The 23,037-nt window shown below is 37.4% G+C and overlaps 2 protein-coding genes across 6 annotated transcripts; one reads left to right on the top strand and one right to left on the bottom strand.

Moving 5' to 3' along the window:
* Positions 1-828: 828 nt before the first annotated feature.
* Positions 829-18,581, bottom strand: LOC132104260 (activated CDC42 kinase 1-like). Of its 3 annotated transcripts, none has more exons than XM_059509605.1 (14): positions 18,562-18,581; positions 8,293-8,475; positions 8,104-8,174; positions 7,832-8,020; positions 7,572-7,724; positions 7,085-7,362; positions 6,800-6,926; positions 6,542-6,688; positions 6,069-6,163; positions 5,430-5,636; positions 5,245-5,309; positions 2,038-2,525; positions 1,444-1,539; positions 829-1,344 (listed from the first exon to the last, which is right to left on the bottom strand). In XM_059509605.1, the coding sequence occupies exons 2-14, from the start codon at positions 8,450-8,452 to the stop codon at positions 1,192-1,194; spliced, it is 2,229 nt and encodes a 742-aa protein (XP_059365588.1). In that variant the 5' UTR covers positions 8,453-8,475; positions 18,562-18,581; the 3' UTR covers positions 829-1,191. The 3 variants fall into 3 exon arrangements, with proteins under 3 accessions (XP_059365588.1, XP_059365569.1, XP_059365579.1); XM_059509586.1 differs by lacking the exon at positions 18,562-18,581 and adding an exon at positions 10,750-11,060 and having other exon boundaries at positions 8,293-8,473; XM_059509596.1 differs by lacking the exon at positions 18,562-18,581 and adding an exon at positions 10,754-11,060 and having other exon boundaries at positions 8,293-8,473.
* Positions 17,743-22,584, top strand: LOC132104272 (uncharacterized). Of its 3 annotated transcripts, none has more exons than XM_059509629.1 (11): positions 17,743-17,859; positions 18,622-19,328; positions 19,593-19,745; positions 20,037-20,148; positions 20,256-20,403; positions 20,506-20,553; positions 20,827-20,904; positions 21,346-21,483; positions 21,642-21,725; positions 21,838-21,888; positions 22,118-22,584. In XM_059509629.1, exons 2-11 carry the CDS (start codon positions 18,659-18,661, stop codon positions 22,226-22,228), a joined length of 1,593 nt encoding a protein of 530 aa, XP_059365612.1. In that variant the 5' UTR covers positions 17,743-17,859; positions 18,622-18,658; the 3' UTR covers positions 22,229-22,584. The 3 variants fall into 3 exon arrangements, with proteins under 3 accessions (XP_059365612.1, XP_059365601.1, XP_059365620.1); XM_059509618.1 differs by having other exon boundaries at positions 17,749-17,974; XM_059509637.1 differs by lacking the exon at positions 21,346-21,483 and having other exon boundaries at positions 17,764-17,974.
* Positions 22,585-23,037: the final 453 nt, after the last annotated feature.

The raw sequence follows: 23,037 nt of genomic DNA, 5'->3' as shown, positions 1-23,037 counted from the left end.
CCAGTTTCAGCTATCATCTTTACAAGGTCTTTTGCTGTTGTCCTGGGGTTGATTCGCACAGTTCGCACCAAAAAACGTTCCTCTCTGGGACTCAGAATCTGTCTCCTTCCTGAGCGGTATGATGGTTGTACATTCCCATGTTTTTTATACTTGCGTATTATTGACTGAACAGATGAACGTGGGACCTTCAGGCATCTGGAAATTGCACCTAAGGATGTGCCACACTTGTGGAGGTCCACAATTCTTTTCCTTATGTCTTGGTTGATTTCTCTTGATTTTCCCATGATGTCAAAGAAAGAGGCTCTGTGTTTCAGGTGTGCCTTTATATGCATCCACAGGTGTGCCACCAATTAACTCAAATGGTATCAATTAACCTATCAGAAGGTTCTTAAGCTCAGAATGGAATCATCTGGAGTTTTCTTTTTGTTTAAAGACACATTAAACTTAGTGTATGTATACTTCTGACTTTGATGAAAGTGATAAAAAAAAAATACATAAAAGTTCTCCCTCACTCAACTCTGACATTTAACAAATGCAAAAAATATGTTAATATTTATTGATCTAAAACAGAAAAAGTTTACTCTGATTTAATGTATGACAGTAAAGAAATAAAAGTTTTAGTGTTTTTTTTCTTAAGTGTATGTAAATATCTGGTTTCAACTGTATATATTAATAAATACTATATATTACACATATTTCTTATAAATGCATGCATAAATACACAGTACACACATATTGTAAACAAAATTTTATTTTAGATGCAATCAATTGAGATTAATCGATTTGACAGCACTAATACATTTACAATTTCATCATATACATTTACACAGTTTCACTGAATTTAATACATTTCAAATTTTACAAACCTAATTTATATACAAACAATAGTAAAGTAACAATAAACAGTCACAATGGCAACTGAAATGACATTCTGCATTTAATATGAATGATGATGTTGTCTTTCCAAACATGTGAAATAATTAATATCACCAATTTAATAATCAAGCACATTAAACATAATCATTAAAAATAGTTTCACATTGGAGATGGATAGAAACTTGTTCAGAATGAGAAAACAGAGTTTTTGTGTGCCTTGGATTATTTTGACCTCTTGACAATTCAGTGATATCACTGAAAAACATGAACTCATCAATAATTATGATCCATGTTAAGTTTTAACATTGTCTTGCATTAAACTCTTTCTCCTCGTCTATCAAATGCAGTCCTATCTCTGTCTTGGCGGATGATGTAACGTCCTGCCAGCTGTAGGTCCCAGTTGTAGCTGGCGAGGATTTTTTGACATTCCTCACGAGAGCACTGAGTCATGTAATACAGCTGGTCTATCTGATGATGTAAGGCAAACACAAAAGAATGATTACAAGTAATGCATTGAATAAAGTGAAATGATTTACTTTGAAAGCACAAGAGCTAATTCTCTATTACCTTAAGTTGCTGCTCTGCCCTTACAGGATTCCAGTCATTGCTATATAGAGCTTTTTTGACCTGCTCAATGGTCACTCCATGTACTGCCTCTTGAACCTAGTGACCAATCAGCATTTAACATATTAGCAACAGCATTGAGGAATTATATTATTTACAAAAAGGTTATCCATAACTTCAGCAAAAAACTGAATAACTTTCAACCGTTTTCTATATTAATCTGTTTTAAAATTGAATTTATTTCTGTGAGTTAAAAAGAACATTTATTTTAATACATTTTCAAGGAGTGTAACAATATATAGTCAATATACCAATACAAAAATGTAACAATAAGTATCATGGATAGTGATATAAATAACAAACACATTATTTAATAATATACAATATTTAAAACTTTTTACATTTATGTAGTCAGGGACAGAGTGCAGCCTTATGTAGCTATTGAACAAAATTCATGAAAAGCTGAATCATGAATATTTGTATTGCTTAGGGAATACAATTAATTTAGCTATTCTTTATGTAACACCAAAATTTTATAATAGTATTTTAATTAATTACAACAAAGCAAAGTTGTTGAATGTAAAGAAATCTACATACTTGCACTATGACTGCTTCCTTGTCAACTTGTGGTGGATACCTCTCCTTTGCCTTCTCCCGCTCTCTTTCTTTCTCTTGCTCCTTCTCTTTCTCAGGGCCATCATCTAACTGAGGGCTTGATTTGGCAAGATGTGTCATCCTGGCAAGGTTACTATTCCCTAAATACTGCTGTTGTTGTTGGAACTGGATCTGTAGCTGTGAATGAGTTTGAGGGGCCCAGCCCGCTGGGTTTACTGGTCTCCGATCATGGATCATCGTCTGGGGTTTGATGAATTTGAAGCCAGTGTTTGGTGAGCTGATGCATTTGAAATAGGGACGTGATGGCCGTGAAGGTGGGACAACAATAGCATCACTAAACCTGCGTGGATCTTGCAATAAATTACTCTGCATGAGACTGTGTGGATCAGGTCTCTGAGCTGCATTCCCACCAGCACTTTGACTTTTTCCCTGTGAAACACCAAGGACAGACTCCAGACTCCTTGACATGCCTGAGGATTGAGAGTAAGACACAGAATGTGACTAGATAGATAATCACATGATCCATTAGAAATCATTCTAATATGCTGATTTGGTGTCAAAAACAGTTGTGCAACTTCAAGTTTTATTTATTTGTATAGCGCTTTTTACAATACAAATCGTTACAAAGCAACTTTACAGTGCAAGTTAAATTGTTTGTGGAAATTGTGATTCCCTATGGAACAGTCTCTCCCATTGTTTTATACACTTTAGGAAATCTCTTGTTTACTCTAAAATCTGAAGCCTGATTTCTTAATGTTTGTATACCTTGTGACGCATGTCCCGGGCTCTCATCAGCGTCGCCCTGGAAAAGGAGCAGGCACACCTGCACCTGCTCATTACGGGCTGAGGAGTCACACCTGCAGCCCATCAAAGACGGGCTTTATAAGCTGTGCCGACGAACACAGAGGTGAGAGATGTCTCCAAAAGACTCTGCTAATATTTCTCTGTGTTTCCCTCCAGACAGCAGCGTGCGACCGCCAGCCCTCATCAGACATGGACTTCACGGACCCACACAGCACTTCGCACCAAGAGAGAGAGAAAGAGAGAGGAAGGCCGAGCACAGAGCACCGGAAACCCCTCACGTTGGCTAATTTCCCTACACGTTCATCAATAAAAATCCACCCTTCGGGGGACTCACCATGATCCTCGTGTCGTGTACTTCTTCACCCCGTCACAACCTGCATGAACAAATGGCGCTTCTGGTGTAGGGCTGACTGTTACATAAGTTGGCTCTGAGCCCCATTTCCCCATTTGAGGGAAGTCGTGGCCTGGTGGTTAGAGAATCGGACTCCCAATCGAAAGGCTGTGAGTTCGAGTCTCGGGCCGGCAGGAATTGTGGGTGGGGGGAGTGCATGTACAGTTCTCTCTCCACCCTCAATACCACGACTTAGGTGTCCTTGAGCAAGGCATCGAACCCCCAACTGCTCCCCGGGCGCCGCAGCATAAATGGCTGCCCACTGCTCCGGGTGTGTGCTCACAGTGTGTGTGTGTGTTCACTGCTCTGTGTGTGTGCACTTCGGATGGGTTAAATGCAGAGCACAAATTCTGAGTATGGGTCACCATACTTGGCTGAATGTCACTTCACTTCACTTCACTTCATCAGAATGTGCGTTGTTGCAAATGCCATGCCACTTATGCGGCTCATGCAGGGCACCCCTGCACACTTCAGATGAGCACACGCTGCTCGCCTGGTCCATGCCAATGCTGAGGCTGCTCTCACTACGACAGGATCCAGCCACCCTTTCTCCAATGAATTAACATGGGCTGGCATGGATAGCAAACTAGAAGTAAAAAGTGGCTCGCCCTCACTTCTGTTGATGACACTGAGTAAAAGGGGATATGGTCATTGCACATCTCTACCCTGTCATAAACCAGTGCTGGTTTTCCTGGAAGTTCACAATGAACTTACCAAGGTGGGGCACACCCCCTACTTTGTGCGTATCCACTCTTCTAATTTTGAGATTTGAAGGATATCAAGGGCACAGACAAAGTCGCCTTCCACGACTCCCATTTCGCCTATGGGGTTATTCAGCCTCGCCATGTGCGAAAGTTTCACTGCAGCACATAAGTCGTTGACAAAGCAACCTGTTCAGGTAGCCAGAAGGCTCCATCTTCCCAGCATCCTGCGATGCCCTCATTGTCTCCAGCTCAGCCTCAGAGCTGAGGCCCTGACAGCGCCCTCAAATGGATAAACACATCCGTTTTATTGGCTCATGCTCATAGGAGCCCTCACTGCAGGCGATCAGGGGATTGGCTTGCAGAGCTGCTTCCTTCTGCACTTGCTTATACGTTCCCCACAGTGTATAACGCAATGGGTAAGACGGTTCAGTTGGGAATGCTCCATTTACTAATGTAACCTCAGATTCCTGAGATAAGGGAACGAGCGTTGTATACGTTGCCGTGCTATAAGACACACACGAGTTGATGACTGCTGCTGTCAGTCAAAAGATTCTGACACAATGGCACTCAGAACTGACTTGTAGCAGTCAGCACTACCCCTTTTGGTAAGCTGAAGCACCATCTGTTCATGTAGCTACACAAACATTAACAAATCAGGCTTTGGTATTCAGAGTAAACAGGAGTTTCCGTGTAGCATATAACGCAACTCTTGTTCACTTATCTGAGGGAACCAAAGTTACGTTAGTAACCGGAGCATTTCTATTGGGATTCAGAATTCTTTGATGAATAGAAATTTTTAAAACAGCATTTATTTGTAACAGAAATCTTCTGTAACAATGTAAAAGTCTGGTAGCACTTTATTTTACAGTCCTGTTCCCCATGTACATAGTATGTACTTATTATAGTAATTACAATAACTATGTAATAACTAGGTACTGACCCTGAACCTACCCTTGAACATAACCCTACCCCAAGTAGTTACCTTGTATTACCAGAACTTTCTTATATAAATACACTGAAAGTACACTATAAGTACATGCAAGTACACGTACTGTAAAATAAAGTGCAACCAAAAGTCTTTACAGTAGCTTTGGATCAATTTAATGCATCCTTTATGTATAAAATAGTTAATTTCTTTCAAAGAATCCTTGCTGACCTCTTAACTTTTGAACACATACACTCTTAGTGTATGTGTACAAGATAATAACCTCTTTTATAGTAAATTCAGGCCTTGAATAATACTTAAATGATAAGGTGTGAAGTTTGTTAAAGTATATTTTAAGTTCTAACCTGCCATTTTCTTGAGATTGGAGCCTTCCTTCTCTCTTGCTAATGGAATCCTCCAACATTTGGAGCTGAAAAGTACACAAACAAAAAAATGGCAAAAGTCACATAAACAGTTGGATTAGAGTGACATCCAACTGTTAAGTGAATTCAAACCTTCAGTTTATATCTTTAGTTAAGATGTCACTCACTCTTCTATTCGTTCTGGGTTGTCCCAGCTGCGTGCTGGGTCAGTATGTCCATGGCCAGAGTGCTGTAGACTACCTTTAATAGGAGAAGAGATCAGAGTCGGACCAGATGCAGGAACTGCTGTGAGAGCGGGGGCAGCCAATGAAGGAGAAAACCAGCCAACACTTAGAGTTCTCTGGTTTTGGCCCTTCCACTCACATATTTCCAACCTACAACACAACAGAAGAGCATAAAAAATATAGAAATCGAAGGGAAGTTATTTTTTATAGTTTCTGGTGATCACTACAAAGCCCGATTTAGCATCTCTACTTGTAGTCAACAAATAAATTTAGATGGAAAATCTACAGCACCTTTCTTTTTTGAAAATTCTTGATCGGCTTTAATATATGTGTTCTTAATTTGTGCTCCAAAATTCAGTCTATTGTTCATTATTACCTTCAATCTGCTATTGCATATTGCACATGCTAATTATTTTAATTCTATAAATTAATATTTACATAAGGTAAGGAAACAGACAATATAGAAAATGTATATATTAAAGTACATTTTCAAAAATACGCAAAAATAAAGAGAGAAATAAAATACAGAAAAATAAAACTTTTTTATTATTTTATCGTGATTGCCCTCAAACCCCTTCTTACCCATGATCTATTACAGTCACTAGATCATTCGCCTGTAGAGAGAGTTTTCTGGGCTCAGCAAAGTCTTTCATTGCACGAACCTCCATAGGCTGTGCCTGAAAAATTAATTTAAAAGAAAGACAGAATTGTGAGAGAAAATACATTTGATGTGTATCGTTCATTAATTATAGTACATGTACACAATTAACACACTGCACCAAGACTGGAGGAAACTGTCCTGGTTTTAGATATGTTTTTTTGTATAGCACAAGAGGTACAGTATACTGTTCAGTAGTTTGGGGTCAATAAGTCTCTTATGCTCACCAAGACTGCCTTTGTTTGATCAAAAATACAGTAAAATCAGCAATTTTATGAAATATTATGACAATGAAAATTGTCATTTATTTTTGCATTGGCAAAGCTGAGTTTTCAGCAGCCATTACTCCAATGTGAATATCAATGAGATCAATAAGAGGCAGAGCTTAAAAACTGACCTCTGCTACCATGGTGGTGAGCTGTGAGAAGGTCGGTCGGTCAGCAGGACTGCAAGCCCAACATTTACGCATCACAGAATATAACTCCTGCGGACAGTCTGGAGGCCTTTCCAAACGCTCGCCTTCCCGCTCAACACGATATAAAATCTATACAAAGCACACCATTTCATCAAAGGAAATAGTGCTTATTACAAATATAGTTCATAAACAGAACACAGCATTTTTCACAATTGTATTGCATCAAACCAGCATATATACCTGTCTGCCAGACAGCCCAAACCAGGGCTCCTCACAGTACGTGAACATTTCCCACAATGTGACACCAAACATCCAGACATCTGACGCATGAGAGAAAGTACCTACACGCAAACTCTCAGGAGCACACCTATAGGAAGCAAGAAAGAGTTACTATCCTCGACCTAGCAAACAGGTAATAGTGACAACTTTTCTTCATTAAGATCACTGTTTCTACTTATCCTTTGATTTATGAAATTGTATTCAAAATTCTGAGATAGCCCTTTCTGGTTCATCCAGCTTTCTTACCATGCAAAGGGAATGCGCTTGTGTGCCGTCATGATATAGTGGTCCCTGTCCAAATCCAAGCCTCTCATCAGTCCAAAGTCTCCGATCTTCACTAGTTCTCTGGCAGCCAAGAACACATTCCGGGCAGCGAGGTCTCTGTGGATGAAGCGTCTGGACTCTAGGTACTCCATACCTGCAGCAATCTGTGTGCTGAAGAGCCAGAGCCTTGAAAGAGGATATTCTCCCTGTTGTAGACGCAGAGTGTCGTATAAAGAGCCAAGGGGAGCCAGCTCTGTCACCTAATAAAAAAATACTGATTCACTGAGGAACGTGCAGCGGTTAACTCTGCTTTGCTGAATATAAGCAAGACTGAAACTCCTTCAATGAACAATAAAATAAATATGAAAAGGTAATAAGTTATTTATGTTTATAATATATGCATTAAAAAACTGAAAGAGTCAATTATTAGTGCAGAATATGATCTTAAAAAAAAAAAAGTAACAATTACCATTTTAAGAGGATGAGTAAGGACAACACCATAGAGATGTATAATGTTGGGGTGGTCCAGAGACTGCATGGTCGTAACTTCCTGGAGGAATTCGGTCACCACTTCTCCATATCTGGATGCACCACCCTTCAAGGTTTTCACTGCTACAGACAACTTAAAATAGGAAAACAGGACTGTTAATGCATTATTTATTACTATGTGATTAAGATTCTAGATAGAAAAAAAAGAACACATACTTATATTTGGTTTAAAGCACTCACCACTCGTCCAGTCGGTGTTTGCCATTCTGCTTTCCTAACTACCCCAAAGGAACCTGAGCCTAGCCTGTCCCCAAAGATCAGTTCATTGTCCTGGATAAGACAGGGGAGTGCACGTGCTGGTTCTGGCCCCTGGCCTGACCCAACACCATTAAACAGCTCACGTCCCTCTGCCGAGCGACCATTGAAGGCCTAGAAAAAAAAACAGACAGTGATGATCATATTTAGGCTAAGTGAATGAATAAAAAGAGAGGGTATGTAAAGATGTGAAATACCTTAATCATCGATGACCGTGGTTGCATGTTGTTTTTGTAATGGCTGACGCCTTCCCATAATCGACGCTGTCCTGTTGACAGAGAAAGCACTTAATGGTTATATTCACCATTGTGGGGTCTTGAAGTGCACAAAGAAAATCAAACAAAATAACATGATCTTCAAATAACAAACTGCTTTACAAGACAAACCTGGTTTACTAATGCCAATATGTTCAAGATCAGCTTCTTTAACGTAGTTCAGGTGGTCAAAACGTGTCACATTGAGTCCATCTCGCATCCTTAGGTAGAATCTCTCTAGCTGCACACCAGCAAGGAGCTGGTACAGCCACTGAGTGTCATGATCCATCATTATTAGACTGTCACACAGCAGCTCTGAAAGACCAACAGAGCAATGAAATGAGATCAGAAAATAATGTAAAATAAATCTGAACAATCGAAGACATTCGTTGTTTTTCCCATATTCCTGAATATACACAACATGGCTGCTGCTTACAATTTGAGTCCTCACTGGGTTGCTATGGATGCTTGTTGAGAATTTGCTGCAAGCCAATGAGAAATCAAACAAACAAGAGACCAGAGCTGTGTTGAGAAAGTCCTCTAAAGTGCATGTTACTCAAAATACTTCCTTTTTTACTTTATTCAGTTTAGATTTAAAAGGGTGGTGAACATAAATCATATATATTTTTAATTGCCAGTTTAACTGTTAAAGAGATAATTTTAAGCTATAGTTCAACTGCACATGTGACCAACTACATAAATATATATATGTTTATAAGTTTCATGTTACTTTTACTACTGGTAAAAAAAAATGCAGAAATTAATATCTACTGTACAGGCTAACAAACAGACTAAATCTTAAGGAAGCAGTTGAGTTTATAAACCAAACAAACCACTTTTTTTTCAGTGGATGCCAATGAGAAGAGAGGTATGTTACCAGCCACTTCAGGCATTTGATTAAGAGAGAATGATTTACCTGCTCAGCAGGATTAAATTCATAAAGCAATTATGCTATGAATGACCACTGAATACCTCTCTGAAGTATACTAACTTGTTTGTATTGGCAAGGAAATCCCCTTTTTACAGTTGCATACTGTATACACGAGTATGCAAAGCAAGATTTGGAAGTTATGTGCAGCACAGAATAGATTTTATTTCATTTTTTTGCCTGTCAACAAGCAGTGTCATTGTCTTCACAAGTACATGAACCTCACACTCCTTTCAGCATGTGTACAAAAAAACAACTAGAAACTCTCTGCACTCTTGTGTTTACAGAACCATGACAACATAAAGACCAACTCAGACACATGATCATTTTAGTGAATAATCAGCCAGCATGCCTCAGAACAGACCGCTCTAAAACTATGGAGGCTTGTCTGAGCAGGTAACATGAGAGTATCAAAGTAAGATTCTCCAAGACAACACACCCAAAGTCCACACCCTGAATGACAAAAACTAGACTCTGTGTGAAACTCAAGGCTTTAAAGTTTAGCTGTCAGGGTCTATTCTAGACCAGATCTTACATTTGTAATAACTACAGGATTATTGGACTGAGTCGTTAATCGGAGCATGAGGTTGCAACTTTTAGGCTGGTTGTCCACAAGCTGACTTGTTTGATAAAGCCATGCTTCTGTTAACATTTGATACAATCTCCTCTGAAACTGGGTGTGAATTGATGCATCAAACTGTTTCTACAGTATTATTGTAATCAAATATGTTTTAAACCTTTTGAAAGTCTTAAAAGCAGAAAACAATGGACTTTTACAAGTGTAAACCCAGTGTATAGAAACAAATGACAGCTTATGTTTGTCATGTTTTGTCAAAAGGCGTGACTTTAATCCTTCATGTATAAATAACTTTAGAAATGCGTCAAACATTTGCACTTGACCTATGACCAGGTAGTTAATCACAAACAACATGCAGGTCATTACTACATACTAATTTCCCAATTAATGGCACAGTAGCTACTAATTAAGATATCAAAGTTATTTGAGAGATTAGTTAAGTGTACTATATAATGCTACCTGCCCACCTGATATTTAGAATGAGTTTAGGACAAAAAAACTACTTTATTTGTTATTTTAAAAAAAATTCATAGCAGCAGATAGCAATATGGTCCCTCATTAATAATACATTTTTCAATAAGGAGAGAAACAAAACTTGCGTCATATGAAGAACAGTCATTTCAACTAATATGAAAAAGGCCTATACTGAATCTGAAACTACACAGATACTTACAAATACAGTGGGGGGGGGGGGGGGTCTATATAAGCCTATATTGTAGTTTATATAAGCCTGTATATACTAGAATATAGAGTAATTATTATATACACTGACACAAAGTCTTTAATGCAGTTTTTGAAAACAAACGTACATACTAGTGTTCACCTTGTGCTATAAATCAACCATGACGGCAGATATGGACGGCTTTAGATACCTTGAACCAGGTAAGTGTTTAAAGCATAAGACCAAAGCGGAAATGACGCTTTTAAAAAGTAATTCCATGGTAAATCTTTAGCTATTTTTGACCAACAATCCCTTGTGCTTAGACTCTCATTCATTTTGAATTAATACACTGCTTTTTTCCATGCATCATTAAGTTTTCTTTTCAGAATAAAAATGCTTATTGCCGTTAACAATAGCTTGTACTTACAAATAAATGCGCGACGTTTTTTTTCGGCAGTCGAATCACTTTCTTCAGCTCATAAGTCTGCTGCACTCCAGGTATAAACTGTCCATTATGAATCTTTCATTTTCAGTGAGTTCCACGTATGTTTATTATAATCTGCCGTGCTAGCATAGTCTAAATAGTCCGCCTATCATTAATCTGTGGGTTATGAGTAGTTTTTAAAGTAGCCTAAAGACAGGTGTTTTATAGACTGCATCTGACGTCTCTCTGCGATTCCAAAGAAAGCATCCAGTCTGAGCTCTTCCTCACTCCGCCTCCTCGCGTCCTCCGCCCTCAACACCAACATTTCCCCTTCACCGCCTGCAGCATTTATGCCCTTTATTACATACCGTAATATTGTTGTTTTTCCTCCGCAAATTTGATATTCATATGGATTATGATGTTTAGGCTATCTTATTTTTTCCTCTATTGTTTACCATGCTTGGCTCGTAGAGCAGCCCCTTTTCAAAAAGCTACATCCCTATAGCCTACTTCAAAGCCACATTGTTATTTGTATTCCCCGTCATAAACATATTTTATTAATTCCTACTCTGTGTGATGAATAATACAAAACACCGTCTGTTTGTATCTGCAACTTGCATTTTAATTAAATTATTATCTAAGTGGGCAAAGGCAATATCATGGTTTTCCAATATCCTTTTTTTAAATACATTTTACTAAATTAATGATTAAATTTAAACGTGCTGCATGTAGTTATATAGGCCTAGGTTAAAGGTAATATTCCACAGCTACCATGTGTTTAGCTTTACAGGAAACATGGGCTTATTTTCTTGTTATTGGTTTTGAAAAGTCGGAAGTGTTGAAATAAAGGACGTCAACAATTGTGACAAATGGCAATAAATGGGCGTGAAAAGAAAATTGTAAATATTGTCTTAGTACACTCATCATGAAGAAACTCTCACAAATTACATAAAGCCCTGCATCATTATTAGCACTTGAAAACAGAGACTATGTTCACCAGTGCTCCTTTCAGTAATGCCTTTCTGATCCTGTCTTTCCAGTTTGACTGGATATTTATGGACTTTCTTCTTCTCACAAAAACAGACACACGCACACATATGCAAATGATCACGTGAAATCATATATTAGATTATCCTTAGTCACCTTATAAAAATTACCCTTTGGGGGGAAAAAAAAACTTTTATTAACAACCCACTTCCTGGTTATCTATTTATGATACTGTACATATCATAAATAACTATTGACTGTTAACTTTGGAAAAAAATTATATATATATATATATATATATATCATTTTTTTCCAAAGTTAACAGTCAATAGTTATTTATGATATATAGATATATTTTTTTTTGTTGTTGTTGTTGTTTTTTGTAGGTGATTTAAACCATGGAAAAGAAACTAGCTGCATTGCATGGGAACATGCTTATTAAGCACTATATATTTATGCCATCAACTAAATATTTTGTCAGTGAACAGTAATTTTATTTGAAAATAAACCAAATACACAAATAAAATCTTTGTATACCGTAGTGAACCATTAGTATAATATAACGGCCCTTATGAAACAAAAATATATTGCAGTATATTGGAAAATATCATGTAATATATTAGGCATATATTCTTATATATGGGATTTAATATATATAACATTTGTATATTTTGCAATATATTATATAATATATGTATCATCAATATATTATTAAATGTATTCAAATATATAATATATTAAAAAATAAAAAGGGAAAATGATATATTACAATATATCACAATATATTTTAAGAAATATATTGGTAAATACTGTATATTTTCCTTTCGTAAAGGGGGATATTAACAGTTCTGAGTTCTGAGAAATCCCATTAACTGTGAATAGGTTGAGTCAACTGTGTTTTGCAATTAAAAGGCCTCATCATTTAGTCCAGACTAGTGCCATCTTTTAAATAAGTTCTTCCTTCCCATCACATTGTGACTCAGACCTAGAAATATGCAGCCTGTACTTAACCATATGTTTTTTGTTTTAAGTAAATACTAGATACTTGATCTAGAAAAAAAAAATGTAAAAACTTCTTTAAGTTCCTTTATGTTTCTCATTTTTATTCTATTTTTATTCTTTACTCTTAATTTGCTTAAACCCACTATTTACATTTAAAGCTCATTCTTCATCACACGGTTTTTATCCAGTATTAGAATACATTTTGCAAGTATCACAATTGTTTGGGTGTTATTTTTAGTGCTTTTGTCAGCATTAGTGAAGGGAATCCTGGCTCTTTTTAGGGATCCGGATGATTTGGCTCAGCTCAGCAAAAAGAACCATCTGTTTCGGCTCTCAGATGTCTCTTTTTAGTAAGAAACCACTTCTGGCTTTTTTACTTCAGCCAAATTTGTCAAAGTGTTGATCGATGTCTGTTATACGTGCACAAATATATTTACATTATTCAAAGTAATTAAACTAAACCATTAAAAAACTGAATTCAATAAAATGCCACGTAATATTCAGTTTTGTTAAATTACATTAGCCTGTAGTTCAGATTTACACAATTCAAATCATTTTGTCATATTTCTTGCTCCATACGCCTTTCCGAAATAACATAATTTACAATATTTTTGGTATAAAACCCAAAAACTTAATTAATGTAAAAATTACAGAATATTATTACCCAGATTGCACAGGTACGTCTCTAAGATGTCTGCTAAAGAGCACTTGTTCTGGGAAACATTTGTTGTGTAAAAACATCTGATTTACATAGATTCTAAAACATAAACATCCAGCGAATATTTAGTGTAATTTCATATCAACTCTAGGAAGGATATTTTCATGGCCAGAGAAAATAATTTCATACAGAATTAACGCATTCGATTAGATTAGATTCAACTTTAATGTCATTGCACATGTAGGGTACAAGGCAACAAAATGCAGTTAGCATCTAACCAGAAGTGCAATAAGCAGTAAGTACAGGATATACAGTGTCTACAATATGTTACAAATGTACAATAATATACAGATAAGGCAGTACTATGGACATAATTTTAAAATGTTTTAATACTATCAGCATACAGATAGGTGTACTATGAACATACTATACAGATGGATTATGTAATAAGTGTATATAAGCAGAAACTATGAACATAAACATAATTTACGCTAGTGCAATGGACATAAAAAAAAGTGCATAGAAAAATATTCCAGTGTGCAAATGGATCTATCAGTATTCTGGATGAACAGACAGTTGTGTGTGTGTGAAAGAAGACAGATGTAGGGGAAAAACCTGTTCCAGAGTCTGCTGGTCCATGTCCGGAGGAGTTTAAACAGTTATGCACTGGCTACCAATAGCTGCTTGCATAAAATTCAAGGCATTGATGTTTGCCTACAAAACCACCACTGGTTCTGCACCCCTTTACCTAAACTCATTACTTCAGACTTATGTGCCCTCTAGAAGCTTGTGTTCTGCAAGTGAACGTCGCTTGATTGTGCCAACCCAAAGAAGCATAAAGTCACTTTTACAGAGTTCAGAGCAACTGAGTCCTTAGCCATCATCAAGAATCGGCCTAAAACACATCTCTTGACCCTCTAACACTCACTATTCTAATTATATTCTTTAAAAAATTATATATATACATATGTATGTATATGTATCTAACTGGCTTTCTAATTTTTTGTATTCTATCAATTTTTTTATTTATTATACAATTAACAAAAGCAAAAAAGACCTCTAACACTAGCTTGCTCTATTCTTTTTGTATTCTATCTGTTTTCTTTTTATTTATTATATTATTTAAAAGCCCTTGCTATACAGTATGTACTGCATTAAGCTAACTGTGAGACTTGTTATAGCACATGTATATCATTGCTCTTTTGTTGATTTTGATTGTTTCCATTGTCCTCATTTGTAAGTTGCTTTGGATAAAGCATCTGCTAAATGACTAAATGTAAACATAAATGTAAACAGTCTATGGTCAGGGTGTGAAAGGATTCCTTGAGAATGCTGAAAGCTTGACGTAGACAGTGTTTTCTCTGGATCCCTGTGATGCGTTGAGTGGTTTTCACCACCCTCTGCAGTGCCTTGCGGTCATCAATTGAGCAGTTCCCATACCAGACCGTGATGCAACTGGTCAGGATGTTCTCAGTCGCACACTGGTCATTATCAGAGTTCACCAGGATGGCTGAAGACAACTGGTTCTTCTTCAGTTTCCTAAAGAAGAAGAGGTGCTGTTGAGCCTTTTTAACCAGGCTGGAGGTTATTGTGGTCCAGGACAGGTCCTCCAATATTTTGGTTCCCAGGAACTTGAAGCTGGAGACACGTTCAACAACCATCCCGTTAATGTGGATGGGGTCATGCTTGCTTCCTTTCTTCTTCCTGAAGTCCACAATGAGCTCCTTTATCTTACTGGTGTTGAGGAGCAGGTTGTTGACAGCACACCATGTGGCCAGGTGCTGTACCTCCTCCCTGTCTCATTGTTGTCTCTGATGAGGCCAATCACCGTGGTGTCATCTGCAGACTTGATGTGATGATGGAGTTGGATCCATTCACAGGTTTGCAGTTGTTGGTGTAGAGGAAGTAGATGAATGGGCTCAGCACACAGCCCTGTGGTATGCAGATGTTGAGTTTGATGCTGGTGTAGCAGGTGTGGCCTGACCTAATATGCTTTTGCTGTAGGTCTGTAGGTCAGAAAGTCCATAATCCAGTAACAGAGAGAGGTGTTCAAGGTTTACTCCACCCAAAAATGTAAATTTTGTAATTAATCACTTACCCCCATGTCGATTCCAAACCCGTAAAGGCACAATTCCGAGGACGAACAAAGCTTTTACGGGTGACATGGGGGTGAATAATGATAAATTTTTCATTTTGGGATGGAGTATCCCTTTAATGTCCAGGTCTCCAAGTTTTGTGGTCATCTTGGAGGGAATGACAGTAGCTGCGTTTACATGGACCCTACCAATCCAATCATAATAGGATTAGAAGCACAGAATAAAAAAAGTCACATATAAACACGTCAGACAGATTGAATTTGCCAGATCTGACTAAAATTTTGATCGGATTGTAAGGGGTGGTCTATCCCTTTTGTAATTCGAGCAAGAGAACATGTAAACACTTGATCAGATTGAAAACTGAAACTGGAAAGTACTGCGCATGCGCAGTGACGCAGAAATAGCGTAATGACGTATGATGCTTGGATCGAGCTGTTCTTCCAGGCGAATAAAGTGTCATAAATAAGTATCCCATCATTATAAAACTCCCATTTCACGAAGCATCTGTAAAGTGGAGCAGGACAACATTCCACCAGAGTCCTTGTTTAAGACTCTCATCAACAAACGACTAGTTTTAGGTGTGGGAAGGGGCAATTTTACCAATTTTTTTTAAGTAAGCAGCACTACACAACAGTTCATGTGCTGGTCATCGTCTAGAACCCGAAGTAGATCTATATCATGTGTGCTTTTTTAAAAGAGTAGCGGGAACCTCTGTACATTCATGGAGTGTGCGCATGTCAAAAGAGTAAATCCGATCAGAAGCTTGTGACATATAAAGGCGCATATCAACCCGATCACTTTATTCAGCGTTCATGTAAACATTAAGTTCGGAATAGTCAATCAGAATGAATATAAGCAAAAAGTCTGTGACCGCTGGATTGGAGTTGCTTGGCTTGTAGTCACTGACGACCTGGATGCCCTGCCACGTGTGTCGGGGGTTAGAGTTGGAAAAGTATTCCTCTACCTTTAGCTTGTAGCAGTACTTGGCCTTTCTGATGCCCCTCCTCAGGTTAAAGGGTTAGTTCACCCTAAAAAGAAAATTATGTCATTGATGACTCACCCTTATGTTGTTCCAAACCCGTAAGACCTCCATTCATCTTCGGAACACAGTTTAAGATATTTTAGATTTAATCCGAGAGCTTTCTGGCACTAAAAGCAGTAATTAAAACAAAAGAAGCCCCTAGCAAATATTGAGTACATGTACAGTAAATGAACATACTTTCCTGAAGGCCAACCATTCACTAAAACATTTTTTTTGTCTTATGAAGTATTCTCATTTGTTGAGATAGTGAATTGGTGGGTTTTTGTTTAATGTTAGCCAAAATCATCACAATTAAGGGACCAAAGACTTAAACATTCAAAGAGTTTTACGTCTGTGTGCATTGAATTTATTTAATACACAAGTTTCACAATTTGAGTTGAATTACTGAAATAAATGAACTTTTCCACGTCATTCTAATTTATTGAGATGCACCTGTATATGTGTACAGAGTTTCATAAGAATAGGTGCAAGTATGTATAAGATATAGCCTACATCACGTTTTCTGACTGTTCCAGGGGGAGCTGTAGAGCCTCTGTGCCACGCCCGGGTCCCAGCCCCCAAATTGCACCAAATTCTCCTTTTCCTTAGGATTTTATTTATTTATTTATTTATTTTTATTTGATTATCCGGGGTAATTTGGGGGCCTTAACATGCTCAAAAACTCTTGAAAACACTGCAGAGGCTGGGACCTGGGCATGGCACAGAGGCTCTACAGTGCCCCCTGGAACACAGTCAGAAAACGTGATGTATATCTCACACATACTTGCACCTATTCTTATGAAACTCTGTACACATATACAGGGGCATCTCAATAAATTAGAATGTAGTGAAAAAGATCATTATAATAATAAGATATTACATATAATTTGGTAGTAAAACAAAGTGCGACACGTTTTAATGGTGCAAAGGTGAGTAGCTATATTTATTTTGTGCATCGTTTACAAAAAAAATTCATCACTTAATTAGGAGCACCAGAAATTAAATTGTGTCATCTGTTTTAGAGACTACTGAACAGACATTTATAAAAGTTTATTTTAAAATGCAAAGTATCGAAAATAAAAATGCGTTTTTACAACACTTGTGTCCCACCAGGTAATGAAAAGTTCTACACACTTGTCTTCATCCTCACTAGGGCCAAATACAGGAAATACGCCATACAAGTAGTCAAGTGATCAAGTGCAAAGACCGCAAGTGTGGGTATTCGGACAAGGATCTTGGTCAGCATCTGCAACGCCATTACAGGAGACCAATGATGTCATCAGTTTCGCGCAGCGCTGCTGTTTATGCTTTCGTGCAAACAACGCGACTATATTCATTGATTGAGGTGAAAAAATCTCGTCATGCATAATTTGGTTTATTTGCCCCAAATGCGTGGAAAATAAAGGCTAAGCTGCTGTGTGTGATATTATCTTACACTGGTGTAAAACTGCACTTAAAAGGTGAGTGACATGTGAGCACAAATGAATAGGCTGTAAGCTGCTGTTAGCTCGAAAGCTAGTTAGCAAATTTGCACATGCCAACAAGCGAAAAATACCAAAGGAACCGTGAATTATAAAGTCTGCCGTCATTGCAAAACACACTAAACGCGAGTTGTTCCAATAAATTAAATGGCTTTCGAAAAGCTTGGTGGATATGAAGCTGCGTGTTCTCCGTTCATTTTTTTATTTGTTGATTTTTACAATTGACCGTGGACATATCTGAATATATTGGACATGAATAAATCAGCAAATTTCACGAATCGTGTTTTGTTAAACGAGCACAGACAATTTAATTACTTTGAGAATGCATACCGCCTAAAAACGCCAATAGCTGCATTCTGTTCAAATTGTTCTGCTCCAGTCAGTATTCGATGCGTTTAAATTAAGAGTGAATGAGAACAGTATTTAAAATATGCTATTGTATGTAAAATGTCAAAAGTAGATAAATGGATGCTAGCTAACATCTGCTTCACATACCATTCACCATATAACTAACTGATAACTTGTCTTATAAGTAACAAGTAACACATCTGTATTGTGCAAATTACCTGCCTGCAACGTAAACAAAACTCAAGGCACTGAAATGACCCTAATTCTCACTCTTGCAGAGACGAGCTGGCGCAGGTAGCAGGTTGCCAGTGGACTATGAGAGACAGCGGTGGAAGCCTGGCCCAGAACCACTGGCAAGGTGAACTCTCCTTGATTGTGAGCCAGGAAGCCAGCAGTGTTGGGGGAATGGGAGGTGTTCTAATGGATCCAAACTCCCCTCTGAATGCTACCAGCCCCATTCACCTCAAACTAGGTCACAAGGAACAAGTCTGGACTGGAGAGTACATAGAACCGGTAGAGGTTGATGAAGAAGCTGGTTTTGATGAGGATGATGAAGATATGGAAGAAGAACAAGATGAGGAAGACATAAATTCAGAATGTGCTCCATGGGAGGAGAAAGATGAAGTGGAAGACTGGCAAATGCCATTTGAATCACAACCGCAAGCCTTGCTCGCTAATAATTATCGGCAGCAGGAGTCCTTGTGTGAAGGTGAGGCCAAATTCCAAGCCAGAGACTTTGTTGAGAATCCCTTCCGGATTCGGCTTCATGGACTTAGACAGCAAAGGCTGAAGCGATGGCGAAGACTACGGTCTAGTGCAAGGTTACACAAGCGGCTTGTGCAGAATTGGAAAACGTGGAGACAACGGGCCCAGTGGGTCAACACCTTAGGGTATCGACGGGCAAGGAGGTGCCGCCAGTATAGCCTTTGTGCCAGCAAGAGTCGGGATGAGCAGGGATGTGACACCACAGGCTCATCACAAACAGGTTTGGATTGTATCTGTATCTATTAAACTACATAAATGAAATAAATTATTAAAATTGATTATTTATTTATTTTTATAATATAAATTATATTTTAAATGCATCAGTGCAGTTCTATAGTGAGTAGAAATATAATGGTAATAATGTAACATAATAGAAATTGATTATTTTGCAGAGTTGGTCCCTCACACACACTTGAAAACCACTGATTAAGAGTAAGCATAATTATAGTCAAAACTGCAATATATGTTTGTTCTCTCTCCACAGAAACCAATTTCTCTGGTTTCAATGGTTATCGTGGGGATTCTCGGTCAAATTCAACAGTCAGTGGTGGTCGGGAATATCTTTCTGTGCCCCTGAAGCCCACCGCTCAAAGGATGGAGATGACTCTTACAGAGGAGCACAGGTCTTATGTCCAAGGTAAACTCTTCTTCTCTAAAAGCTGTAGAAACATACATCTAATCTCTTATAATCTCTTTTGGTAATGAAATGGAAGTATGTCCAGTGATAATATAGGACTATACACTAAGATAGCAGTTTAAAGTTGATGTTCTCCTCAATCTATTGAGATGAAACTGGTAGTAAGAAAATATTTTTTTAGTTTTGTTTTACATCTGCATCATCCATTTTTTTCCACATAATTTGATGTTTAAATGGAAAACATTTTCTGAACTCTGTGGTTCTTAATGCATTCATTTATTTATTTCTCAGGTCTTCTTGACGAGTACCTTCAAAAGTATGGAAGTCTGATTCCTGTACATTCAGATGACATTGTTGAGGAATTGCAGGGCATTTTCAGCGAGGACTTCTCTCAGCCTCACAGGTCTCACACATGCACAAGCTCAAATACACTCTTTCTTTCAGTTTTTTATACCACATGCATCTTTGGAAAGAACTAATGATTTTTTTTTCTTTACCATGTGCCCACAGGAGAGTCATGGTGCAACATTTAATTCAGTCCTATCAGAGATCATCAGGGACTGCCATGGTGAAAGGGTTCCGGGTGAATTACAAGCGTCATGTTCTCACAATGGATGATCTCAGCACCCTCTATGGACAGAATTGGCTCAATGACCAGGTCAGTTTTGAGTTCTAAATGCACAGCACTATTTTGCATTAATTTATCATCTGTCCTGCTTAAAGCACACATTGTTCTTATGCACACATCTGATTTCTTAAGGTAATGAACATGTATGGAGACCTTGTGATGGATTCAGTGCCTGAAAAGGTGACTATTTTTAGTTATTTCTCTTTTTTTCCTATTCTGTCAAATTAGTTAACCTGATCCTAGTTCAACCTTAATAACAAAGGTCGTGAAATACAAATGGATCCTGGACAGTTCAGTAATCAATGCGTTTAATAAAGTGAACATTTTTAGACACAAATTATTGTGAGTTGGTTAGTCAGTTTTACAGTTGTTGTTGATTGCTGGGGAAAGTTATTTGTATTCCGTTGTGTTCAGTGCTTTCTGTTATATCTAATGGCATCTCCTGCATTTTAGGTGCACTTCTTTAACAGTTTCTTTTATGACAAGTTGAGGACCAAAGGTTATGATGGAGTGAAACGGTGGACAAAGAATGTAAGAAAGCTGTAAACTCTTATTATTTGATTTGTTGTACACTACAGTTTAAAAGGCATCATTTAATATATTTAAAAAAAAATGATGTATTACTTTGATAGCAAGGCTGCTTAACATTTTTGAAGAAATTTGAATTTTTTTTAGGATTCTTTTGATGAATAGAAAATTCATAAGAACAGCATTTAATGCAATGCATTACACATATTGTTACTGTAATTTTTTATACATTTAATGCATCCTTGCTGCATTCCTGGTAATCAACAATAATAATAATAATCTTATTGACCCCACATTTTTCAGTGTATGATTTTCTTGTGTGCATGACATGTACTATCTAATGATTAATTGATTCGGGTCCATTCTTTAGTAACAATCCTTAAGGCAAATCAGCAGAACTTTTCTTGATATGCTTTTATTTACACAAGTACAAACATGTTTTAGGTGGACATCTTCCAGAAGGATCTGTTGTTGATTCCCATTCATTTAGAAGTGCACTGGTCACTGGTCTCGGTTGATATTAAACAACGCTCCATCACGTACTTCGATTCTCAGCGAACCCTTAATCGCCCCTGCCCCAAAGTAAAAGCTCTAAAAAATATTGTTTTATATACAGTCAAAAACTTCTTTAAAAGCTATGAAATTTCTTTAAAGTTGTGTGTAATGCAAAAACATTATAAAATTATTTGTTTTATGTTTGTAATTCATGTCAGCTAAGTGACATTTTTTTCTCTCCACAGCATATTTTTAAATACCTTCAGGCAGAAGCCATGATAAAAGAGAAGAGAGACTTTCTCACAGGGTGGAAAGGTTTATTTAAAATGGTGAGACCAGTAACTGTAGTGACTGTTACCATAAATTACTGCCTGACTTTTTTTGGAATGTTTAGTGCTGTTTGAATGACAGTTATTAAAACCTCTCTATTTTATGTTACAGAATGTTGGCAGACAGAATAATGACAGTGACTGTGGTGCATTTGTCCTGCAGGTTTGTATATACACCAACTTCATACTGAAGTTTTATCTGTGGTTGATCAGAATCAGATTAACCTGACAAAGCACTGTACATTTATAGCAGTCTATCCAGAGGAAAATCCATAAAGCTCTTTTAAAAACCACAAAACATTTGTCAGAACATATGTTGTTTGAGATGTCTTTTTCTCAGTTACACACACAAAATATTTACCTCTTATTTCTCTTTTTATTTTCTTCTTTAGTATAGCAAATGTCTCGCATTGCGTCAGCCCTTCAGCTTCAGTCAACAGGACATGCCCAAACTGAGGAGACTTATGTACAAAGAACTGTGTTATTGCAAGCTCTTACTGTGATATTTGTGTAAAGACTGCACAGCCAGTGGAGAAAAAGATACATTTTACCTGAGAGACTTCACACTGAGGATATTTCATCCTCGCTTACTATTTTATTTTTTTGTATAACTTTTTTTGTTTGGTTTCGTACTGGAGCCCAACATATTGCCTGAGAAATATGAAGTGATTTATGGTGGACAGCCTGTCTTGCCCTTGTGACATACTGCCTAAAAGGAAAACTGTTTCAGATTTTGCTTTTGTTCTGTGCATAAAGATGTAGCTGATCCGAAATGTTGGCATGAGGGTATCTGTGCCCGGATGCAAGTGACAAATCATGTCTGCAGTTTTGTTTTTAATAAATAATCTTATGAAAATAATGATCTGTGTGTTCGTCAGAACACTTAAATTATTATTCTGTCAGTCACATTGCAATTAATGATGACATGATATTTTGAAATGGCCGGGATTTATAATGAAGTGTTACTGAATCAATGTGTCAGGCTGAAGTATTCTCAGGTTAAGCTGTTTTCGCCCTTATTCAGACTGGAAATAATACCAGTTAGCTGATTTTTCCTCAATGCGTATTTGTATGGATTATTAAATGACACTAGTAACACAAGCTGTGAATCATAAATGACTCAGTTGCAACATTTATGTACAGGAAAACAGCTCTTGGGTAATAAGGGAACTGTTACCCCTGTATTTTCTGGAAGTGAACCAATTAGTATTTGACATAGTAACAGAAGGGTTTTTTTTTTATTTTAAGTTTTAACTTTTTAATTCAAGTACAGTTAGTAAAGTACAAAAGCAAAAATAAGTTATACAGACAT

Source organism: Carassius carassius, chromosome 2, assembly GCF_963082965.1.
Source record: "Carassius carassius chromosome 2, fCarCar2.1, whole genome shotgun sequence".
Lineage (NCBI taxonomy): Eukaryota > Metazoa > Chordata > Actinopteri > Cypriniformes > Cyprinidae > Carassius > Carassius carassius.
Note: the sequence above shows the minus strand (reverse complement) of the source record. Positions and strands in the feature narration are given on the sequence as shown.

Excerpts from the sequence above, each read along its gene's own strand:
- LOC132104260 (XM_059509605.1), bottom strand. The coding sequence starts at position 8,452 with ATGATGGATCATGACACTCAGTGGCTGTACCAGCTCCTTGCTGGTGTG. Across the intron at positions 7,363-7,571 it reads TTACTCATCCTCTTAAAATG|GTGACAGAGCTGGCTCCCCT; the intron begins GTAATTGTTACT and ends TTTTTTTATTAG. Across the intron at positions 1,345-1,443 it reads GGGCAGAGCAGCAACTTAAG|ATAGACCAGCTGTATTACAT; the intron begins GTAATAGAGAAT and ends TTACATCATCAG.
- LOC132104272 (XM_059509629.1), top strand. The coding sequence starts at position 18,659 with ATGAGAGACAGCGGTGGAAGCCTGGCCCAGAACCACTGGCAAGGTGAA. Across the intron at positions 19,329-19,592 it reads CACAGGCTCATCACAAACAG|AAACCAATTTCTCTGGTTTC; the intron begins GTTTGGATTGTA and ends CTCTCTCCACAG. Across the intron at positions 21,889-22,117 it reads GTGGTGCATTTGTCCTGCAG|TATAGCAAATGTCTCGCATT; the intron begins GTTTGTATATAC and ends TTTCTTCTTTAG.